The following is a 17890-nucleotide window of genomic DNA, read 5'->3' as shown; positions in this document are numbered from 1 at the left end:
ATCTAATTTGTGGATTGTGAAAAGCATTTTTTTCTGATGAAACCAAATAGCACAAAGTAGCACTGTGCTTCAACACTGTCACAAAATTTCATGACATTTTTGGTTTTTCGTATGTACATGTATATTTTTATATTGGCTCCCTATGTAAAGGGTTTTGTATTTGTTTTTTGGGCCGCAGTGATGATCTGAGTCAATATTGACATGCTAGAAAGTGACTTTCCTGGATCACACTGCTTTTTTATTTTTTGAGTCAGGGTCTCACTCTGTTGCCCAGGCTATCGTCCTGCCTCAGCACTCCAGAGTAGCTGGGACTATGGGTGTGCACCACCATGCCTAGCTAATTTTTTGATTAATGTAAAGACGAGATCTTGCTATGTTGCCTAGGCTGGTTTCAAGCTCCTGGGCTCAAGCAATCCTGCTGCCTTGGCCTCAGAAAGTGCTGCGATTACACTGCACCTAACCACACCACTTTAAAAATAGGTTTTATATTCAAAGTATCCAAGAGTTCTGTTGTAAGCAAAATTGCAAATTTTTAAAGCTTGCTAGGTGTTTCCCATCCCCCATTTCTGAAATGTGGAGGAATCAGCCCTCAAGCTATAAACAGTTCCTTCAAGAGACTCACTACAATTGCCTTTGAGGATATATGCTTAAAATTCATTCTTGTCCATTCAATGTCCATATAAACACACACCAAATGTATCTTATGCTAGTTATTTTTGGTTTGTGACTTTTTTTTTCCTTTTTAGAGACAAAGTCTCACTGTCACCCAGGCTGCTGTACAGTGGCATGATCACTGCAGCCTCAAGTACCTGGACTTAAGAGATCCTCCTGTTCTGCCTCCCAAGTAGCTGGGACTACAGGCGTGCCCCGCTACACCCAGCTAATTTTTTCTATTTTTTTGCAGAGACAGGGGTCTCACTATATTACCCAGGCTGGCCTTGGACTCCTGGTCTTAAGCAATCCTCCCATCTCAGCCTCCCAAGGATTACATTTGTGATTCACCGCACCCAGCTGGTCTCTGACATTTTAAAATAAAAAGATAACAGCTTTAGACATGAGAGAATTTTTCCCCTAAATATCTGTTTCGAATAAAATCGTAAGTAAAAACTTAGCTACAAATTCTTTCAAAGAACAGATTAAGAAGACAAATGCTACCTTTTCTAAAAGAAAAACAAAATACCTTCCATTTTCTCTGAGCCATGTATTTCTGCAGCAATATCTGGGACTTGAGACAAACTTTAGATCTTGAAGCTTTGGCAGGCAAATTATTCAGCCACTCGTGTTTCAGGCACTGTGTGGCACTCATTCTGCAGCTGTGAAATCAAAAGCAGTTGAACTTTTAGTTGGGGTTGCCTTTTCTAGTCCCCAGATCTGTTCAATTGGGTAGGAAGGCTGAGTCAGTGGAATAAGTTTATCATTTCAGCAGATTCAGCCATGTACCAAAAAGGGAGCTCCTCATATCCAAAATCCCCTCAAAAGTGCCAGAAAGTTGTCAGCAAAATGTTCCCTAATTTCTACAGAGAGAACATATTCCAGTGATTAATCACCACCTCCCTGTAGGAGCTAGAAGATCGAGGCAGGGCAACAGCAAGGTCGGCTGTTCTCAAGAAGCAAAAGAACAGGAGATCCGAAGGAAGCTCTTTTCTCCCTCCAGTGTACAAAGTTGGCTTGTTCATCTGAATTGGAAATTTTTTATCTTTCACATAACTTTCATAGAAAGACAACTGTGGAGGTCAGGGAAATATGAGCTGTCTTGAAAGCTCAGATTCTTGGGCCTTAACTCCTGGGTTATTAATACCTTTGGTTATTTTCAATTATTATTACTTTATGATTGAGTATCAGGAAACTCAAGGGCTCAACCCATGACTTTGCTATAGCCTAAGTAGACTTTCATCACTAGGAAACAAGGTATCCAGATCATTATTCTGGAGAATAACATCTGCATATCTCAACTCAACTTTTTTTTTTCTTGAGTTGGCATCTTACTTTGTCACCCAGGCTGGAGTGCAGTGGCACACTCACAGCCACCCCAGCGTCGACCTGCTGGGCTCAGGCAATCCTTCCACCTCAGCTTTCCAAGTAGCCAGAACTACAGGTGCGTGCTACCATGCCTGGCTAATTTTTTATTTACTGTAGAGACGAGGTCTCACCATGTTGCCTAGGCTGGTCTTGAACCCGTGAGCTCAGGCAATCCTCTTGCCTCGGCCTCCCAAAGTGCTGGGATTATATGCTTGAGCCACCACGCCCGGCCCAGGCTCAACTTTTTAAAAACATTTCAGCCTATTACAAGTGATAACATGAAGATGGGACCAATTTGTAAATATGATCCTTTCTAAAATGCTGTATTTTATGCTCCTAATTGTTTGCTTTGTAATTGGTTTCCTTTGTCCTTTTCCCTGCTCCCTTTATTGTTCCAAAGAAGTAGCACACTAAGAACACTGAACAGAATTAGTCCACTAGAAGGACGTTTAGCTTCAGCAGTCCTGCCTAGCACTCAGACCAGGGGCGCCATCAGAGTAGTTAGTGAATGACAATCAAGAGTACCTCTTCTCTTTGACTAGCAACCGGGAAAGGAAGTCCTTGGCCTCCTCTGACAGCCCTTCAAAGGTGTCAGCATCGAAATCCCAGCTACAGTTCACAATGAAGTTCATGGTCTCTGCATCTGTTTCCCCTAGAAACGGGGACAAGCCACTGAGCCTATAGAAGAGAGGAAGGACCGTCGACATGTGGAAGCCACATTTGCCAACATGCACTGATAGAATAGAGAAAAAACACACAGGTTTCAAGCATACCTACCCAGAACCAGGAGGGCTCACAAACAACAACCCTACTACTTCACCACCACAGGTCAGTGTGTTCATTAAGGGAAGAAAGCGGAAGGGTTAAAAATTTGGAGGCATTCATACAGAATAAGTCACCTATGATGCTCATCCCCTGATCCCTGAAATAAAGAGTACATTGGGCCCGACTCAATGTATCCAGTCATCAAGTACATATTGATTTAATTTAAAAATAACTTTCCATGTCTCTGATACAGCCAAGCTCACTGACGTACTACTCAGGACTCAGGCCAAAGGAAAATTGGCTTGATTAGGGGTTCCTGCTAAAGTAAAGGCAGAGAGGCTGGACTTGGGGGACTTCCCCAGCCTGGTGCAGCACACACATACAAAGTGTGGCACACCATGTAGCAGTTACACAGTAATGAGTAGACTAGGGCAAAACATAACTTTGTTGGGCCTTGGAGAGAGTAGCCAAGGGAAGTTCACAGCTGGAGAGAGAAGAAAGTAGAGGGCACAAATCCGGAAGTGAGGAGACCAGATGATGCAGCAGAATGCTCTGCCCTGTCCATCTCCTCTCCTCACCTTTTGGTGCACTGTAGCCCCATGTGTACCAAGGCACCTGCATTTGTCTGCTGGAGAACTTTCTCTGCAGCTAAAGCTTTACTCACGCAGAAGTACCAGGATATCAGTTCTGCTATTACCCCTACACAGGATCAGCTCACAAGCAATAATTAATAAGAGTTGGTGCATAGATACCCCAGCTCCCTCCTCCCTCAGATGAAATACCTTTGAGAAGGTGTTTCTCGATGGATTCCAGAGTTCCCTAGCAGAATGAAACCCCAGTTGCTCACAGTTAGTCCTTAATAGTTTTGATAATTTTCAGCTATTCCTTTGTTTTTTTAAGAGACAAGATCTTGCTCTGTCACCCAGGCTGGAGTACAGCGGTGTGATCATAGTTCACTGCAACCTCAAACTCCTGGACTCAAGCAATCCTTCTGCCTAAGCCTTCCATGTAGCCAGGACTACAGGTGCACACCACCAAGCCCGGTAATTTTTAAATTTTTTCCCTAGAGACAGGACTTCACTGTGTTGCCCAGGCTGGTCTTTGAACTCCTGGCCTCAGCCTCCCAAGGTGCTGGGATTACAGGCTTGAGGCACTGCACCTGGCCTAGTTATTACTTTTATGTCAAAAAACTCAATGGCTCAACCCCTGACTTTTCTGTGGTTTCTGAAACCTCAGGAGACCTTCATTACCAAGAAACAAGGTATATGGGTCTTTATTCTGGGAATAACAGTTGCATATCTCAACTTTTTTTCAATCTTAGCCTATTACAAATAATAACTTAGAAACAGGACCGATTTGTAAATTTGGCAACTGGCTTGTTAACATACCCTTCACGGGCTGCCTTTCCTTCCCCATCTCACTACCTTATTCCTCTATTGGAGTTTCCTGGGAACACCTCCCAAATAAACCACGGGCACTCAAATTTTTGCTGCTTCTAAGGGTACTAAAAGTAAGACAGATGGCCTCCCTCCCCCACTTCAGAGCCAGGCCTCTGAACACTCACAGCATGTAGGTGATGACTCCTACACTCCACATGTCCGTGGGAAACGAAACAAACTCATAGTTGACGACTTCTGGAGCCAGGAACTCAGGAGTGCCAAAGTTCACCTTCAGCTTTTCCCGAGGCTTGTACCTGGGGAGGAGGGGGTGCAGAGAGCATGGGAGTGAGACCAGGGGGAAGATAAGAATGCTGGGGTAATTCCTGGTGGGAGGTGGACAGTCCCCACCTTCCTGTCAGTCATGTGGCCTGGACCTCACACCCACACATGTGGTTTACTGGGGAATTTTCATTCTTCTGGGGCCCAGACTTCAGGCTTTGCTAAGTCAGTGGTCGAATCAGAAAACCCCAGTCCTACTCCTCCAGGCATTTACAGTCTTAAAAGGAGAGAAGATTCGTATATCTTATTTGTCATGCAGCCACAGAAAGGAGCACAAATAGGGTAGCAGCTGTTGTAGGGGGGCAGCTCTGTTAATGTGCACAGAGACCAGAGCAAAACATGACTGTCAGGCATCACAATGTGGTTCCACTTCACACCCAGTAGAATGGCCACAATATATACATATACATACATATACACACACACACACACACATATATAGATATATATAGATTTTTTTTTTTTTTGAACTGGAGTCACACTCTGTAACCCAGGCTGGAGTGCAGTGGCACACTCACGGCCACCGCAGCCTCAACCTGCTGGGTTCAGGTGATCCTTCCACCTCAGGCTTACAAGTAGCTGTAACTACAGGCATGCACCACCACACTCGGCTAATTTTTTATTTATTATAGAGATGAGGTCTCACCAAGTTGCCCAGGCTGGTCTTGAACCCATGAGCTCAGGCAATCCTTTCACCTCGGCCTCCCAAAGTGCTGGGATTATAGGCTTGAGCCACTGTGCCCAGCAGGCTACTCTATTTAAAAATGAAGGGAGTGAAGGGAGTAAAGGGAGGGAGGAAGGAGGGAAGGAAGGGAATAAATAGCAAGTGTTGATGGAGATGCGGAGAAATTAGAAAACTTGTGCACTGTTGGTGGGAATGTAAAATGGTGCAGCCACTGTGGGAAACAGTATGATGATTACTCAAAAAAAAACAAAACAAAAAACACCTACCAGGCCAGGCACAGTGGTTCAAGTCTGTAATCTCAGCACTTTGGGAGGCAGACTCCAGGGGTTCAAGACTAGCCTGGGCAACTTGGTGAGACCTCGTCTCTACAATAAATCAAAAAATTAGCTGGGCATGGTGGCGTGCACCTGTAGTTCCAGCTACTTGGAAGGCTGAGGCAGAAGGATCACCTGAGCCCAGCAGGTCGAGGCTGCGATGGCTGTAAGAATGCCACTGCACTCCAGCCTGGGCAACAGAGTGAGACTCTGACTCAAAAAAAAAAGCAACTACCATATGATTCAGCAATTTCTCTTCTGGGTATATATCCAAAAGAATTGGATGGGCATTTGTACACCCATGTTCATAACAGCATTATTCACAATAGCCAAAAGGAGAAAGCCACTCAAATGCCTGCTGACAGAAGAATGCATAAACAAATTGTGGTACAATGGAATATTAGTCAGTCTTAAAAAGGAAGAAAATTCTAACACATGCTACAACATAGATGAACCTCAAAGACATCATGCTAAGTGAAATATGACAGTCACAAAAAATACTGTATAATTCCACTGATGAGGTCGAGTGGTCAAATTTATAGAAACAGAAAGAAAGGTGGTTTCCAGGGACTAGGGGCAGGGGAAAAATGGAGAATTATTACTTAACAGGTAGAGTTTCAGTTGGGTTTTTTTTGTTTTTGAGTCGGAGTCTCACTCTGTCACCCAGACTGGAGTGCGATGGCCGCTCCCGGCCACCGCAGCCTCGACCTGCTGGGCTCCGGCGATCCTTCCGCCTGAGCCTTCCAAGTAGCTGAAACTATAGGCGCGCGCTACCACACCCGGCTGATTTTTAAATTTATTGTAGAGATGAGGTCTCGTCAAGTTGTCCAGGCGGGTCTCGAACCCGCGGGCTCCCAAAGTGCTGGGATTATAGGCTGAGCCACCGAGCCCGGCCCTCTAACTGAAATTTTAATCCTTTGGCCAGTGTCTCCCCATAGCCACCCGCCCCAACCTTGGTAACCACCATCAACTCTCTGCCTCTATGAGTTTCTATTATTTAGATTCCATATGTAAGTGAGATCATGCAGTATTCGTCTTCTGCATCTGCCTAGTTTCACTCAACATAATATCCATCAGGTTCATCCATGTTGATGCAAATAACATGATTTCCTTCTTTTTAAAGGTTAATTAGTATTCAACTGTGTATATATACCACACTTTCTTTATTCATTTATCCATTGATGAGTACTAGGTGATAAACTTTGTTATGCGTTTTTTACCAAATTCCACAAAAAAAGAATTGGAAACAGTTCTGTACATAAGGTTTAAGCAAGGCTAGGAAGACAGTCAATGGCTGAGTGGGAAAGGGAATGGCACACGGTGTTTTTTAGAATCATTCTTGAAGAAGAAGAAACTCTCTAGCTAAGATTTAATGGGCACTTCCTATTTGCTAGGCACTAGCCAAAAGTTGTACATACATACTTTCTCTTTTTTCATCCTAGAATAGCCTTATGAAATAGGTAACATTATTGTCCCCATCTTATAGATGAGGCCATTGAGAACAAAAGTAATAAAATGACTACTCTGCCAATATGCCCTGCTTCCAGAGCAATAGCTCATCATCCAGATTTGCTGAGAGCCAAAGAAGCAAGTCCTCCTCCCCTGCACTGGCAACTCACCCACGATCGGGGCGAAGGAGCCTGAGAGGGCAACCTTTCCCTCAGGGAGAGAGGTTCATCCTCTCCAGCCCTGGATGTTGCCTTCCTGGGTTGCAATATCACTCCCAAGGCCTCATCATGGCGATATTTATGTCCTATGTCAGATGGCTTTTTAGTTCCTTTTGCTAGAGGCAGAATATATCGTTCCACACCTTGATGCTAGGCTTGGCCATGAGTTGCTTTGGCCAATGAAATGTGGTCAGAAATGACAGTGGGCCACTCCAAATTGGTCATAAGAGCTTGCCCTCCTAACTTCTCTGTCATCACCATGAGAAGAGAATGAAAGTCACACAGTGCAAACCTGTCCTCACCAGCCTGCATGCTGCCTGCATCCAAACCCAACTGAGCACAGCCTGGATCAGTGACTCTCAATCAGGGGTGGGGGCAAATGATGTCTAACAATTAGCTATTTGGTAAAAAAAAAAACAAAAAAACAAAAAAACACTGATTGTAGCATTTGCAGTTTCTGTAATATACATACCAATTTTACCATGGCCAGTTTTGAGGTACTATCATGACATCACTGAATGAAGACTTAGGAAGAGCCACACAGTAGCACTGATGTGATAGCCAGAAACAACTTCATGAGCTTAGATTATAGTAAAAAGTAGTAATTAAGAAGTGATGAGTTTGGGCGGGGTACAGTGGTTCACGCCTATAGTCTCAGCACTTTGGGAGGTGGAGGTGAGAGGACTGCCTTAGTCCACAGGTTCAAGACCAAGCTGGGCAATATGGCGAGACCTTGTCTCTACGATAAATACAAAAATCAGCCAGGTGTGGTGGTACACGCCTGTAGTTCCAGCTATTTGGAAGGTTGAAGCGGAAGGATCACCTGAACCCAGCAGGTCGGGGCTGTGGTGGCTGTAAGCATGCCGCTGCACTCCAGTCTGGGTGACAGAGTGAGACTCTGAATTTTAAAAAAAGTGATGAGTTTGAATATTAGTATCTTTTTAGATTTAATTATAGGTTTATACAATTTAATATTTAACAATGGTTGCATTTAAGACTGGGTTACAGAATTTTTTATCACAGGCTACTACAATAAAGTACCAGTTGAGTTAGGGCCAGCCTACTACTCCCCCAGCTAGCTCACCAATGTGTGGATAATAATAAATTATTGTTGTTTGAAGCCTCTGAGTTGTGAGGTGGTTTGTTATATAGCAGTACTGTGGCAACAGCTAACTGATACATTCACTCCAAAGCTATTAAAATACTCATCAAGACCCTCTCTCTCCAGATTCCTAGCACAAGTTCATCTGTGACCACAGAGTCACATAGGAGGTCACAGCCTCATAGGGGTAGGGTAGGTAGTCCCTTTCCCTGCCAAAGGACTTGATGAAATAGAATTTTTGTGTGTGTTCTAATTCCAGTCTAAGCATTGGACTGGAGTCAAGAGAATCCCAAAATGCTGGAGACTCAGCTTACACAAGCTAATGTTCATTCTGTTTCCAGCCTTAATTAATCCTTGACAAGTCACTACTTAGATTCACTGAAGGCTCTTGCAGCTTGACCTGGGATGACCCTGGTCCCTCTAAGGGGATGTCACGGCCTCTGAAGATTTGTATGTACTCCCAGCTCAACCAGGAGCCATGACCCCACTGAAGATCTTGGCACCTTCTAATAGCCCCAGTCAGAAATGTAATTCTATTTTCTCTAGTTTGTATTAGGGGAAAAGTTGGGATTTTCTTCCCTCTTTACAAACACTTAGTTATTCTGCAGTATATAATACTTTCTCAGCCTGCACACTGCCCCCAGAGGCCCTTCCTCTTAGAAGGACACACTGCACAGGAACCAGGCCAGGCTGGCATGTCAATTTGCCAAACAATAATTTTACTGAATAACCCGTTTTTTCAAAGATTGAGGATGGTTTTGACCTTTTCTGTCCATCTCACAGCCAGAAGCTGTGTTCCTGCAGCCCCACTCCCCTGAGTGCAGTTTCCTGAGTCACCACGTGTTTCAGAAACCTGCATATCACCAACATCCAGCAGTTTTACTTGGTGGCTTATTCTTCAAATGTGGCCATCTCTGTTTATTTTCTTGAAATTGCTCTCTACCTCTGGCTCCACCAACAAAATTATTGTCATCAGTGCCCTTGACTTAGTTATGGAATTTGACAGTTTGAAATGGATTAGTTACTCAACAGAAAGGCTTTTGGTAACTAATTAACTGATAGCCCTTTCATCTCCCACCAGGTAAGACTCAATGGCCTGCAGGATAACGTTCAACTCATGAACCTGACATTCAGAACTCCCTAGTACTGCCTCGTCTTCTGCTGTATCTTCCCCCAAATACCTGTTCATACACAGGGCATGACCTGTTCTCAGCCCCATAGCTCACACAAACTCCCCTGCCTCCTTCCAGGCAGTGCTGTGCTCTCATGAGCGCATGAGAGTCCTCTGCATGCACCTCTCCTCTCAACTCTACATTCAGTGATGTCATCTTGGTGGATTGAAATTAGTAAAAATTGGCAATGATTACAAATCAACCCCATCCCTTCTCAGTCCCCGCCTCCCTCAAGTTGGCGCTTAAAACACATGCTGGCATACCATTGCCCAGAGATGATAAATCCTGCCCATCCATCCTTTCTGGCTACTCAGAGGAGACTTCCCTGACTCCAGGAACTCCCAGAGGTTGCTTCGTCCACTGAATTCAGTGTGTCACAGTCAATACGCACTTGAAAATGGGTCATCTGACATTTGGGAGTGGACTACATACACTAGTGTGTGCATTCTCAGTGGTGATATTGCCACATGGGGCAAAAATTGGTTTTGAGAAGACCAAAAACATCTAAACTATTACCATGCTTTGTGGCTCTCCAGAGAGCCATAATACATATACAGATCACTAATGGGGTTAAATTTAATTGGGGGGGGCAGGCGATTAGGGGAACAAAGTCTAAAAAGACTCATTGGGGCACAGGCAGCAATGATAAAAAATAGCTTGAGAAATACTGTTCTAGCATAAAAGACTTGCAAGTATGTATGATGTATCCCAATTCCAAAAGACGTTATTTAGGAAAATATTAAGCAATTGTTCACACTGTGGATTGAATGTGATTTTTAGGTATTTGGGTTGGGGAATTTTATACTGTTCATCAAATAGAATACATGGTGTCATGGAGATCCTGAAGGTACATGGGAGGATGAGCTGAACTTCCTCCTGCTATTACACTAGCAGCTTGTGGCACTGGAAATACATTCTCACCCCTGCAAGTAGGTGATCTTCACCACTCAGCCAGTGGAGGGGTGACCCAGGAAGTCTACCACCATGGGGTGGATGCCAAACAGGAGGCAGGGACCAGAAAGCTCAGACGCACGGCTCTGCCTCCATGGACAGGGCTCTGCTTCCTGACCCTTGAGGATGGAAAAAGGACACTGTATGGTTTATCAAGTAACAAAACCACCAGTGGGGGAAAGAAAAACCTTCAAAAGAATTGAAAATTCAACTGTGGTGTAAAGACCTACCCAGAAAATATGATTTCCAGAGAAACATCATTCCTGGAAGAAACAATTCTGGAGGAAGCCTGGAGGAGGCCACCCAACTGTTGCCATATTTATGGAGCATGGATGCCGGAAGGCTTGTGGGGCAGCCTTCCTATATGCCAAGTGTCTACCACTGTTAAGAACCCACAGTACTGAGTATGCATTCAATGGGCAAGAGCCCTAAGTGAAATAGCACTCAGCATACATATGACTGGCAAGGATTGTGGCGTAAACCATCTATATTCACTATGCTTTAAGCATTTAAGAGACTTTAAGATAGTTTAAAAAAAAATTTTTTTTTTTTTTTTTGAGTTGGAGTCTCACTCTGTCGCCCAGACTGAAGTGCAATGGCTGCTCCCGGCCACCGCAGCCTCGACCTGCTGGGCTCCGGTGATCCTTCCGCCTCAGCCTTCGAAGTAGCTGGAACTACAGGCAAGCGCTACCACACCCGGCTAATTTTTTTTTTATTGTAGAGATGAGGTCTCGCCATTTGCCCAGGCGGGTCTCGAACCCGCGGGCTCAGGCAATCCACTCACCTCGGCCTCCCAAAGTGCTGGGATTACAGGCTGAGCCACCGAGCCCAGCCTAGTTTAAAAATTATACACAGTGTTTACTTTATGCACTGAAACTTGAGAACCTAACCATCCTGATTAGGATGGGTCCACAAATCTCATTTAACTTCAAATTATCTCATTTAACCTCATAACTGCTCCCATGTCAGCAGGTAATATCATTTTATCACCATTTTACCAAGCACCCAGTCCTAAATGGTACCCATGGTACCACCCTCCACTGTTGCACACATGCTTTTGTATTTGATCTAGTCATTTCCTGGAGGGCAGGGATGCATCACACAGCCCAGCACATCCGGGTCCTAGGAGGCCTGGGGAATCAATAGAATTCCTCTGCCTGGCACCCATTCAGCAGGTCCCTTTCACCATCACTCCCCTCTCTGCTCAGACAGGTTTGAAGAAGAGTTGATCCCACAGTCTTTTTTTTTTGAGTTGGAGTCTCACTCTGCTGCCCAGACTGGAGTGCAGTGGCTGCTCCCAGCCACCACAGCCTCGACCTGCTGGGCTCCGGCGATCCTTCTGCCTCAGCCTTCCGAGTAGCCGGAATTACAGGCATGTGCTACCACGCCCGGCTGATTTTTTGATTTATTGTAGAGATGAGGTCTCGCTGCCCAGGCGGGTCCCGAACCCGCGGGCTCAGGCAATCCACTCACCTCCCAAAGGCACGGGATTTCAGGCTGATCCCACAGCCTTTTAAAGAGAAGCAGAGCCCACAGCACAAAGCCACCCCTGCTTGTAGTAAAAGACCTATCTGTATGTCGAAAGCTACCCGTCTGGGAGTACAAGAGCTTTCTTGTGTCAGTCCCAAAACTCCAGAACTGCCACCAGGAGTAGCCATGTTGGGAGAGCCAGGGTCCCCGAAGAGTTCTGTCAAAGTATCAAAATAAAACCCTCTTACCTTCTGGCCAGCCCAAAGTCAATGATCTTAATTTGGTGTCCTGTTTGATTGACGCACAATATGTTCTCCGGCTAGGAAAGAAACAGAAGTCTGCTTAGCCCAGTTAACAGCCAAGGAGGCCTGCAGGTCTCAGCTTATTTGTCTACAGGCCTCAGTTTCCCAACATCTAAGAGAAACAAATGGCTCAAGGCAGCCCTACAAGGGTTAGCGAGATAATACAAATAAATCAAGTGGGGCTGAAGGGACAAAAAGGACTGACGTGGACTGTGGGGGACTGGAGGACCCCTGCCCTGTATGAAAGAGCAGCTCCAGACACTGGTTACCACACAGGAACAGGAGCAACTGTCCGAGGTTCTCAGTCCTTAAGAGGAGCCGCAAGTTCAGGTTTTTATGTGAAAATTCCATGGTGAGTTTTTTGGATTTTGTTTTGTTTTGTTTTGTTTTTTGAGTTGGAGTCTCACTCTGTTGCCCAGCCTGGAGTGCAGTGGCATGCTCACAGCCACCACAGCCTCAACCTGCTGGGCTCAGTCTTCCAAGTAGCTGGAACCACAGGCATGTGCCACCACACCTGGCTAATTTTTTATTTATTGTAGAGACGAGGTCTCACCATGTTGCCCAGGCTAATCTTGAACCCCTGGGCTCAGGCAATCCTCTCGCCTCCCAAAGTGCTGGGATTATAGGCATGAGCGACCATGCCAGGCCAAAAATTCCACGTTTTTAAATGTTCACAACTCAGTCAAGGGTAAACATACCTTCATCATGTGTGGGAGCCAAACAGAGCCCACACACTGCTTATGTGAGACCACCCCCAATCCTGGCTTCACACCTGGAATCGTGGGGGAGTCCCAGTGCCTAGGCCCCAACCGTGACTGATGACATCAGACTCTCCAGGCTGAGACCAAGCATCACTGATCTGGGCAAGAAGAGCAGAACTGCCTAATGTCCACCTGCCATTTCGTGACAACAGCTGTGATCCATGGGATGAGGTGGTGGCCTGGATAAGCGTTTCCTCTTATATCATTCAAATCAGTGCTGAGGTGCTGAGGGAGCCTGGAACATGCTCATTGCTTGCACATGGCAGATGAAGTGTTTGTGTGTGAGGGGCTGGGGAAGAAAGGTCGATGTAGGGCCTATGACAGACAGGACCTGGAGACCTAGGTCCAGGGACTGAGACCCAGGGGTCCGTTACTAGTTCTGAACACTAGATGAGTCCTTCCCATTCTGAAACTTCAGTGTTTCATCTGTAAAATGGGAATAATAACCTCTTCCTGCCTGTTTCCCCAGGGAGGATAAGAAGATCACATGACATAATATACATGAAACTCTTTACAACTTCCAAAGCAAATGTCAGCTACTGATTTTCCTAACAGAAGGTTTCATTGTTATTTATATTACAATGGAGTTATACAACTCCTCAGATAGGTACAGGAAAATGGTGTTTAAAAATCTCAATGTCTTCTTTATAAGATCTAGAACAACACTGTCCAATGTGAACCACATGAATAGTAATTTACAGTTTTCTAGTAGTCACATTTATTTTTATTTCTTTATTTTTTAGACAGAGCCTTACTCTTCCACCCAGGCTGGAGGCAGTGGCACAATCATGGCACACTGCAGCCTTAACCTGCTGGGCTCAGGCGATCCTTCCACCTCAGCCTTCCAAGTAGCTGGGACTGCAGGCATGCACCACCATACTCTACTAATTTTTTGATTTATTGTAGAGATAAGATCTCGCTATAAACCCAGGCTGGTCTTGAAGTCCTGAGCTCAAACAATCCTCCCACCTCGGCCTCTCAAAGTGCTAGGATTACAGGTATGAGCCATGGAGCCCAGCACATTTCTTTTTTTTTTTTTTTTGCCTTTTCTTTTTTTTACAGATGGAGTCTCGCTATGTTACCCAGACTAGTCTCAAACTCCTGGCCTCAAGCGATCTTGCCTAAGCCTCCTGAAGTGCTGGAATTACAGACTTACAGGCATGAGCCACTACACCCAGCCTTCTAGTAGCCACATTCAAAAAGGTAAAAAAACCAGGCTGGGTGGTTCAGCCTATAATCCCGTGCCTTTGGGAGGCTGAGGTAAGTGGATTGCCTGAGCCCACGGGTTCGAGACTCGCCTGGGCAGCGAGACCTCATCTCTACAATAAATCAAAAAATCAGCCGGGCGTGGTAGCACATGCCTGTAATTCTGGCTACTTGGAAGGCTGAGGCGGAAGGATCGCCGGAGCCCAGCAGGTCTAGGCTGCGGTGGCTGGGAGTGGCCACTGCACTCCAGTCTGGGTGACAGAGTGAGACTCCAACTCAAAAAAAACAAAAACAAAACACCTGAAAAAAATCCAGCTATAATTTTGACAAGGATTATATTGAATCTGTTTATCAATTGACACCTTAACAATATTAAATCTTCCAATCTATGACCATGGGAAATCTTATTTATGTATTCTTTAAATAATTTCCTGCTGGGCTCGGTGGCTCAGCCTGTAATCCCACGCCTTTGGGAGGCTGAGGTGAGTGGATTGCCTGAGACTGCAGGTTCAAGACCCGCCTGGGCAACTTGGCGAGACCTCATCTCTACAATAAATCAAAAATTAGCTGGGTGTGGTAGCGTGTGCCTGTAGTTCCAGCTACTTGAAAAGCTGAGGTGGAAGGATCGCTGGAGCTCAGCAGGTCGAGGCTGCGGTGGCCGGGAGCGGCCACTGTACTCTAGTCTGGGTGACAGAGTGAGACTCCAACTCAAAAAAATAAATAAATAATTTCCTCGTTGTTTTGTAGTTTTCATAGTATAATTTCCTCATTATTTTTGTAGTTTTCGGAGTATAAGTCTTACACTTGTTTTGTTAATTTTTTTCTCTTAGTAGTTTTTTTTTTTTTTGAATCGGGGTCTCACTCTGTCACCCAGGCGGAGTGCACAGTAGCACAATCATGGCTCACTGCAAGGCTCAACCCCCTGGGCTCAGGTGATCCTCCCACCTCAGCATCTTGAGTAGCTGGGACTACAAGCACACCTACATGCCCAGCTAACTTTCTAAAAAGTATTTTGAGCCGGGCTCAGTGGCTCAGCCTGTAATCCCGCACCTTTGGGAGGCTGAGGTGAATGGATTGCCTGAGCCCGCGGGTTCGAGACCCGCCTGGGCAGCGAGACCTCATCTCTACAATAAATAAAAAAATCAGCCGGGCGTGGCAGCACATGCCTGTAATTCCGGCTACTCGGAAGGCTGAGGCGGAAGGATTGCCGGAGCCCAGCAGGTCGAGGCTGCAGTGGCCGGAAATAGCCACTGCACTCCAGTCTGGGTGACAGAGTGAGACTCCAACTCAAAAAAAAAAAAAAAAAGTATTTTGTACAGGCAAGGTCTTGCTGTGTTGTCCAGGCTGGTCTCAAACTCCTAGGCTCAAGCTATTGCCAACCTTGGCCTCCCAAAGTGCTAGGAGTACAGACATGAGCCATTGTGCTTGGCCCTAAGTATTTTATTATTTTGATACTGTCACAAATGGAATTGTTTTCTTAATCTTATTTATATATTATTTAGTGATAGTATACAGAAATACAATTGATTTTTGTATATGCAACCTTGCTAAATTTGCTTATTCATTCTAGTGGTTTCTTTTCCTTATGATTTTTTATATACAAGATCATGTCATCTGTGAATAGACAGTTTTACTTCTTCCTTTACAATCTGGATGCCTTTTATTTATTTTTTGCTAATTGTCCTAGTTTGAACCTCCAGTAAAATGTTTAATAGAAATGGCAAGAGTAAACATCCTTGTCTTGTTCCTGATCTTAAGGAGAAAGCGTTCAGTCTCCTACCATTAAATATAATGTTAGCTGTGAGTTTTTCATAGAAGGCCTTTATCAGGTTGAAGAAGTTCTCTTCAATACCTAGTTTGCTTATTGTTTCCACCATGAAAAGCTGTTGGGTTTTGTCAAGATTTTTTCCTCATCTATTGAAATAATCATATACTTCATTCTTTATTCTATTATTATGGCATAATACATTGATTTTTGTATATTAAATCAACTTTGTATTCTTGGGATAAATCCCACTTTGCCATGAATATAATTCTTTGCTAATATTTTTTTTTTTTTTTTGAGTTGGAGTCTCACTCTGTCGCCCAGACTGGAGTGCAGTGGCCGCTCCCGGCCACCGCAGCCTCGCCTGCTGGGCTCCGGCGATCCTTCCGCCTTAGCCTTCCGAGTAGCCGGAATTACAGGCATGCGCTACCACGCCCGACTGATTTTTTGATTTATTATAGAGATGAGGTCTCGCTGCCCAGGCGGGTCTCGAACCCGCGGGCTCAGGCAATCCACTCACCTCAGCCTCCCAAAGGCGCAGGATTACAGTCTGAGCCACCGAACCCGGCTCTTTGCTAATATTTTATTGAGCATGTTTGCATCTATTTTCATAAGGGATATTGGTCTGTAGTTTTCTTGGGATGTCTTTGTCTGGTTTCGTTACAGAATAAGATTGACTTCATAAAATAAGTAAAGGAGTGTTTTCTATTTCTTCTATTTTTTGAAGAGATTTGTGGAAAATTGGTGTTAATTCTCCTTTAAACATTTGGTATAATTTACCAGTGAAGCCATGGGGCCTGGGCCTTTCTTTGTGGGTAGCATTTTACTACTAATTCAATCTATTTAATTGTTATACGTTATTCAGATTTTTTATTTCTTCTTGAGTTAGTTTCAGTATTTTATGGCTTCCTAGGAATTTTTCCATTTCATCTAGGTTATCTAATTTGATGGCATATAATTTTTAATATTATTTCTTTGTAATTCTTTTTTATTTCTGTAAGAACGGTAGTGATGTTCCCTCTTTCATTCCCAATTTTAGTGACTTGAGTCTTCTCTTTTTTTCTCTTAGTCAGTGTAGCTAAAGATTTGCCTGATTAAAAATTAAAAAATTAATTTTAAAATTAAAAAATTAAAATTAAAAATTTACTTTTAAAGAGCCAATTTTTAGTTTCATTGATTTTCTCTGTTGTTTTTCTATTTATTTCATTTATTTATGCTCTGATTTTTATTTCCTTCATTCTGCTTGCTTTGAGTTTAACGTTATCTTCTTTCTAGTTTCTTTTCTTTTTTTTTTTTTTTGGAGTCTCACTCTGTCACCCAGACTGGAGTGCAGGGCATGCTCCTGGCCACCGCAGCCTCAACTTGCTGGGTTCTGATAATCCTTCTGCCTCAGCCTTCCAAGTAGCTGGAACTACAGGCACGCGCTATCACGCCCAGCTAATTTTTTGATTTATTATAGAGATGAGGTCTCGCCAAGTTGCCCAGGTGAGTCTCAAACCCAAGGGCTCAGGCAATCCACTCACCTCAGCCTCCCAAAGCACGGGATTACAGCCTGAGCCACCGAGCCCAGCTTCTTTCTAGTTTCTTAAAATGGAAGGTTCGATTATTGATTTGAGTTCTTTCTTCTTTTCTTTTCTTTTTTTTTTTTTTTTTGGAGTTGGAGTCTCACTCTGTCACCCAGACTGGAGTGCAGTGGCTGCTCCTGGCCACCACAGCCTCGACCTGCTGGGCTCCAGCGATCCTTCCGCCTCAGCCTTCCGAGTAGCCGGAATTACAGGCATGCACTACCACGCCCGGCTGATTTTTTGATTTATGGTAGAGATGAGGTCTTGCCAAGTTGCCCAGGCGGGTCTCGAACCCGCGGGCTCAGGCAATCCACTCACCTCAGCGTATTCTTCCTTATTTTAAAACTGATGAGCTCAAGGAACCCAAAGTCACCAGGAAGGGGGTGAACTAGCACAGTCCCTTACCTTGGCTGGGAAATGGGCCTCAA

General features: G+C 44.6%; 1 protein-coding gene across 1 annotated transcript in view; it reads right to left on the bottom strand.

Annotated features, from left to right (window-relative positions):
- The window catches only part of MYLK3 (myosin light chain kinase 3), a 40459-nt gene that overhangs the window by 1462 nt on the left and 21107 nt on the right, over positions 1 to 17890 (bottom strand). Inside the window, exons 10-13 of the mRNA XM_008055016.2 lie at positions 12112 to 12182; positions 4349 to 4477; positions 2545 to 2697; positions 1181 to 1313 (exon numbers count right to left, since the gene is read on the bottom strand). Coding sequence (XP_008053207.1) covers positions 1181 to 1313; positions 2545 to 2697; positions 4349 to 4477; positions 12112 to 12182 — 486 coding nt within the window. The remainder of the gene's footprint in view (positions 1 to 1180; positions 1314 to 2544; positions 2698 to 4348; positions 4478 to 12111; positions 12183 to 17890) is intronic.

Source organism: Carlito syrichta, unplaced genomic scaffold, assembly GCF_000164805.1.
Source record: "Carlito syrichta isolate Samal-C Ts95f unplaced genomic scaffold, Tarsius_syrichta-2.0.1 Scaffold301634, whole genome shotgun sequence".
NCBI classification, from domain to species: Eukaryota; Metazoa; Chordata; class Mammalia; order Primates; family Tarsiidae; genus Carlito; species Carlito syrichta.
The sequence above is the reverse complement of the archived record's forward strand: the minus strand, read 5'-3'. Positions and strand labels throughout refer to the sequence as shown.